The sequence below is a fragment of the Antedon mediterranea genome, chromosome 4 (assembly GCF_964355755.1).
Source record: "Antedon mediterranea chromosome 4, ecAntMedi1.1, whole genome shotgun sequence".
Classification (NCBI taxonomy): Eukaryota; Metazoa; Echinodermata; class Crinoidea; order Comatulida; family Antedonidae; genus Antedon; species Antedon mediterranea.
Genome location: NC_092673.1, coordinates 11,134,220 through 11,140,843, shown reverse-complemented (window position 1 = coordinate 11,140,843; position 6,624 = coordinate 11,134,220). Strand labels below are relative to the sequence as shown.

The following is a 6,624-nucleotide window of genomic DNA, read 5'->3' as shown; positions in this document are numbered from 1 at the left end:
TCAAAGGTCAAAAACATAATTTCTATCCATTTAAAAAAAAACTTTTTCATTATAGTGAATATAAATATGAGTCTTCTGAATCTTTTGACACAAAATTGACGAAGTTGTGCTTAGTGGTTACTGAGATATAAAAAATGTATTTACTGAGAAATCTAAAATAATGAATATGTGTCAAAGGTCAAAATAATGACTTCCGGTCATTTTACACGGATCTTTTCCATTAGAACTAATATAAACATTGACCTTCTGAGTAGTTTGACGCAAATAACGCTCATCTACGCCCACTGGTTACTAAGATACGAATATACGAAAATATACAATAAAATAGATCAAAGGTCAAAAACATGCTTTCCTGTAATTTTTGGTAAAAAGGTTTCATTAGAGTACATATAAATATGGGTCTTCTGAATAGTTTGACACCAAAATCAACATGCTACGCCTAGTAGTTTTCAAAATAGAAAAATGTGTAATTTGACCCCTATGACCTTAAAACCCCTTAAAAAGTATGTTCCACTGAACCGATTTTGGTAGATTTTGGAAATGATCTTTCCAGATGCTTATAGAATCAAATAAAAAAGGTTTGGAAACTATTGCAATTTGTTTTGGGTTACGCCCTTTTTTGTCATAGATTGACTGGACTAAAGTGGACCTAATTTGGCGCCAGCGGAGCACAGTGATATAAAATAGAAATAAGTCACTGAATTTTAATATCTTTTCGTATGTTAATACACTGTCTCACGTGGACCCAATTTGGCGCGCGCGCCAGTGAGCACACAGTGGTATAAAATAGAAAAAAGTCACTAAATTATAATATCTTTTCGTATTTCAATACACTGTGCTCAAGTGGACCCAATTTGGCACCAATGGGAGCACAGGGAAATAGTCACATACACAAACATCGAGAAAAAATACTTCTGGAATTTAAAAATATTTCAAACTTGGTATATTTGTTCAATATCGGTTACTCCATCCGTAAACCAAAAGAAAAAATAGTTTCAAGCCACGTCAGTGATTTTAATAACTTGCGTTTGCTTAAGATACTACTTACGAAAAAACATACAATTCCGACACATATGTTAAACTCTAATAATGATTTTTACAAAAAACAAGGCCAACAGCCATTAAATCGCGTGCTACAATGCATAGTGATACCGGACCGACAGACAGACCGACAGACCGACAGACAGACCGACAGAAAGACAGACCGACCGACCGACATAGTGAACTATACTGACCGAAATTACTGAACATGTTTAAAAATGTTGAAATGTTTAAAAACATTTATATTTTTTTAATTTACACGTGCGTAGCCTGTCACTTTTGACGTGCTCGTATAACGTAATTTCGAAAGTTGAAAAGTAAGTCAAGAAAACAGAAATCGGGCAAAAAGAGTGCGCAATAACATTTAACGCGCAGTGCGCGCCCAAAAATATGCGCACTCATGGCAATTTTGTAAACGCTTAAAATTGCCTGAAACGTACTCTTATTTCATAGAAAATAAATTTTGAAAATTTTAAGCGCGCGTACGCATGCGTTACATGCGCTACGCACGTAATTGTATTGCCATATGATGATTCATGCCCTGAAATTTATGAGTGCCAAATTTTATTTAATTGTGATTCATGGTTGTGAAGATATGATTACAAACGTGATTTCGTTAAATCGTGCGTAGACCGCGTAATTTTGTATTGCGCACCGTGAAAACATAACCACATCGATTCCTGGCCATAAGGAATATACTGTGAAAAATTGACCTAGCTAGATTAAACTGATATCAAGATAAGGTCAGAAAGCGATAAAACGCATAGTGATACCGGACCGACAGACCGACAGACCGACCGACCGACATAGTGAACTATAGATTCGCTTCCACGCGACTAAAAACCGGTTAGGAATTCGATTTTTTCTCTGTAAATTGAGCAACTTACATTAAAAATATACCAAGAAATATATATTGAAATCAAGGAGTATTTTTTTTTACAAAAGAAATGTTCGTATGTTAATACATGACTGTGCTCCAGTGGATCCAATTTGGCGCCAGTGGAGCACAGGGAAATAGTCACATACAAAAACATCAAGAAAAAATACTTCTGGATTTCCAAAATATTTCAAACTTGGTATATAAGTTCAATATCGGTTACTCCATCCGTAATGCAAAAGAAAAATTAGTTTCAAGCCATATCAGTGATTTTAGTAATTTTCGTTCGTTTAAAATGTATATTTATGATAGAACATAGAATTCCAACACATTTTTTAAACTTTAAATTTTGATCGTCATAAAATAATTGTCCTACACATTTGAAATTTGGTAGTATACGTTCAATAGGTTACTACACGTTCAATATGTTACTACATAATTCATATTTTTAACATATGTCTTTTTTTTAATCGCTAAAGTTTAAAAAAATGTGTTGGAATTGTATGTTCTTTCATAAGTATTTATCTTAGACAAACGCAAGTTATTAAAATCACTAATGTGGCTTGAAACTAATTTTTCTTTTGCATTACGGATGGAGTAACCGATATTGAACTTATATACCAAGTTTGAAATATTTTTGAATTCGATAAATATTTTTTCTAGAAGTTTTTGTATGTGACTATTTCCCTGTGCTCCACTGGCGCCAAATTGGATCCACTGGAGCACAGTGTATTAACATACGAACATTTCTTTTGTAAAAAAAAAAATACTCCTTGATTTCAATATATATTTCTTGGTATATTTTTAGTCGCGTGGAAGCGACTCTATAGTTCACTATGTCGGTCGGTTGGTCGGTCTGTCTGTCTGTCGGTCCGGTATCACTATGCGTTTTATCGCTTTCTGACCTTATCTTGGTATCAGTTTAATCTAGCTAGGTCAATTTTTCACAGTATATTCCTTATGGCCAGGAATCAATGTGGTTATGTTTTTCACGGTGTGCAATAAAAAATTACGCGGTCTACGCACGATTTAACGAAATCACGTTTGTAATCATATCTTCACAACCATGAATCACAATTAAATAAAATTTGGTACTCATAAATTTCAGGGCATAAATCATCATATGGCAATACAATTACGTGCGTAGCGCATGTAACGCATGCGTACGCGCGCTTAAAATTGTCAAAATTTATTTTCGATGAAATAAGAGTACGTTTCAGGCAATTTTAAGCGTTTACAAAATTGCCATGAGTGCGCATATTTTTGCGCGCGCACTGTGCGTTAAATGTTATTGCGCACTCTTTTTGCCCGATTTCTGTTTTCTTGACTTACTTTTCAACTCGAAATTACGTTATACGAGCACGTCAAAAGTGACAGGCTACGCACGTGTAAATTAAAAAAATATAAATGTTTTTAAACATTTCAACATTTTTAAACATGTTCAGTAATTTCGGTCAGTATAGTTCACTATGTCGGTTGGTCGGTCTGTCTGTCTGTCTGTCGGTCTGTCGGTCTGTCGGTCTTTCTGTCGGTCTGTCTGTCGGTCTGTCGGTCTGTCTGTCGGTCCGGTATCACTATGCATTGTAGCACGCGACTTAATGGCTGTTGGCCTTGTTTATTTAAGTTGCTCAATTTACAGGGAAAAAATCGAATTGTGGCTTGAAACTATTTTTTCTTTTGGTTTACGGATGGAGTAACCGATATTGAACATATATACCAAGTTTGAAATATTTTTAAATTCCAGAAGTATTTTTTCTCGATGTTTTTGTATGTGACTATTTCCCTGTGCTCCCATTGGTGCCAAATTGGGTCCACACTTGAGCACAGTGTATTAACATACGAAAAGATATTAAAATTTAGTGACTTTTTTCTATTTTATATTACTGTGCTCACTGGCGCGCACGCCAAATTGGGTCCACGTAAGCACAGTGTATTAACATACGAAAAGATATTAAAATTCAGTGACTTATTTCTATTTTATATCACAGTGCTCCCCTGGCTCCAAATCGGGTCCACTTGAGCATAGTGTATATTAAATACGAAAAGATATTAAAATTCAGTGACTTTTTCCATATTTTATATCACTGTGCTCCACTGGCGCCAAATTAGGTCCACTTGAGCACAGTGTATTAACATACGAAAATATATTAACATTCAATGACAATTATTTCTATATTTTATATCACTGTGCTCTCCTTTCGCCAAATTGGGTCCACTTGAGCACAGTGTATTAACATACGAAATGATATTAAAATTCAGTGACTTTTTTCTATTTTATATCACTGTGCTCCACTGGCTCCAAATTGGGTCCACTTGAGCACAGTGTATTAACATACGAAAAGATATTAAAATTCAGTGACTTTTTTCTATTTTATATCACTGTGCTCCCTTGGCTCCAAATTGTGTCCACTTGAGCACAGTGTATACGAAAAGATATTAAAATTTAGTGACTTATTTCTATTTTATATCACTGTGCTCCACTGGATCCAAATTGGGTTCACTTGAGCACAGTGTATTAACATACGAAAAGATATTAAAATTCAGTGACTTATTTCTATTTTATATCACTGCGCTCCACTAGTGCTAAATTTGGTCCACTGGGAGCAGCTACCGTAGTACAATTTCTATATAAGTAAATAAAGGCATAAATGGCGCTCCGTAGAAGTAGAGAATGCTCGATCGTCGAAATGGAGCGAAATGACGCTCTGATACCTCCAGCAAACCGCAATTGTGTTCAGTAATAATAATTAATAAAAAATAAATGATACTCATTTCTTATCTTTAACTATAACAAAAATATCGATTGTTAAATATTAACTGTGTAATGATTTGTGGATATGAAATAACAAATAACTGATTTACATTTACGTTTATGTTGTTATATTAGAGATTATTGAGGAGATCTACTAGAGAGAGGATATGTTGTTAAAAATATAATCATCAAACTCTAAAGGTCAGTACGCATGCGTAAGTCTTGTAATTTTTCGAGATGTCGAGTTTAGATTGTATTGAGAAGAAATTACGAGTTTTAGATGCACAACTAAGGGCAGAAAACGATGATAATATGAAAGATGGACCAAATATAGTTCCACAACTGCAGTCACCCGGGACCATGAAGCGAAGACCAGGTGAGATTTTCTTTGGTTAAAACAATATCTTAGTCTGTTTTCTAAAGGGGCCTTTGTTTTTGTTGGTTTACTTTCGGAGTGACATCAAGATTAAAAAGAGCCATTCACTCCAGTTCAGGTCAGGTCCAGTAGAGAACGCCCGCTTAGTGTAGTAGTAGGCCTACTAGAGGCTAGGCCTAGGCCCTAGGCGAAATTCGGCCTAAGCTAGAGTAGTAGTAGTAGGTATATAGGTAGGCTAACTATAATTGCCCTTCCAGTATAAAATGTAAATTATGGTTGTCACACTATCGGGACCACAGACAGACAATTCGGCCTAAGACGAGCACAAAAAATGTGGTCCCCAGCAGGACTGCAAATTAACTTTTTCACTTGGCTTGGTAGTGTCGCAGCAGAATCAGTCCGGGCCAAAATCGGTCCAGCGGACCAGTTTTGGCTGCCAAAATCAGTCCGGGGGACCATTTATGGCTGCCAAAACCTGTCCGGCCGGACCAAACTGTTTATGAGAATCATCGACGGGAAAGCAAATAAAACAACAAGGGTCATGAAATGCTGCAGCATTGTTAATATTTTAATAGTAATACGTTTTAATAAAATGTAGGCCTAACGGGATAATTTTCATAGGCACTATACAGTCCTAGCCTTTGTTTTTATTGTACTTAATAAATGGGCGCGTAGTATAGTAGCACTGTCCATGTGGCTTCATCAACTCTGTTGATCGGTACCGCTACTCTACAATACGGGAGTGACGATCACAAAGGATGCAGACCTGCTTAGTGGAACGCGACCAAGCTCATCACGTGGCTTTTATCAACTTGCTCCTTTTACACTTAACTGTGAATGATCGTTGGTAACGCTAGAGATTGATAGTACACAAAGGATGTCGACGTACATGCTTGGTGGAATGCGATCAAGCTGACGATGTGCTCCGACGTACTATTTTCACTATGAAAATGTGCAAACCATCGGTGATTGATGACCGTCGAAACGATACGTGTTTTTAAAATCTATTTAATTTAAAAAAAAAAATAAAAAATCTTTAAAAAATAGGGGGGCGTACGCCCCATACGCCCCCCGCTAGATCCGCCACTGAGTATGTCAAAGTTGTTGGTATATTAAATAATTTATGAGAAATTTAAGATTTCATAGTTGTGGCTTTTTTAAAGTATATTTAAACACGTTATGATTTTTTTAATTCGATTATAAATATTGACTATTTTGTAATTCATTCCAAACTTTTATTCCATTGTAGTAAAATGTTTTTGCTACTTGATGTGAATTTTTAGGGTGATTGTTGTTGAGCACGTAGATTAATATTTAAAATACCCAATGAAACAAAATCAAGATGATATCTGTTATTCACTCCTAAGATGAATCTTATTATTTTATTTTGAGAGCGTTGTAACTTAACTTAGAATTATTTGAAATCCCAAATACCAGCTAGTCAGAGCATAGTAAAAAAGACATACTGTAAAAAAGCAGACATAATTTTCTTACTATCCTTATCTATAAACCACATTTGTCGGTATCCAAATTTTAATCTATTATTTACTTTGTGTATTATTCCATTTACAATAAGGT

The 6,624-nt window shown here is 35.3% G+C and overlaps 1 protein-coding gene across 1 annotated transcript in view; it reads left to right on the top strand.

The window, feature by feature from the left end:
• Nucleotides 1–4,817: 4,817 nt before the first annotated feature.
• Nucleotides 4,818–6,624, top strand: part of LOC140046645 (dual specificity mitogen-activated protein kinase kinase 7-like) — an 80,960-nt gene continuing 79,153 nt past the window's right edge. Inside the window, exon 1 of the mRNA XM_072091349.1 lies at nucleotides 4,818–5,046. Coding sequence (XP_071947450.1) covers nucleotides 4,908–5,046 — 139 coding nt within the window. The 5' untranslated portion in view covers nucleotides 4,818–4,907. The remainder of the gene's footprint in view (nucleotides 5,047–6,624) is intronic.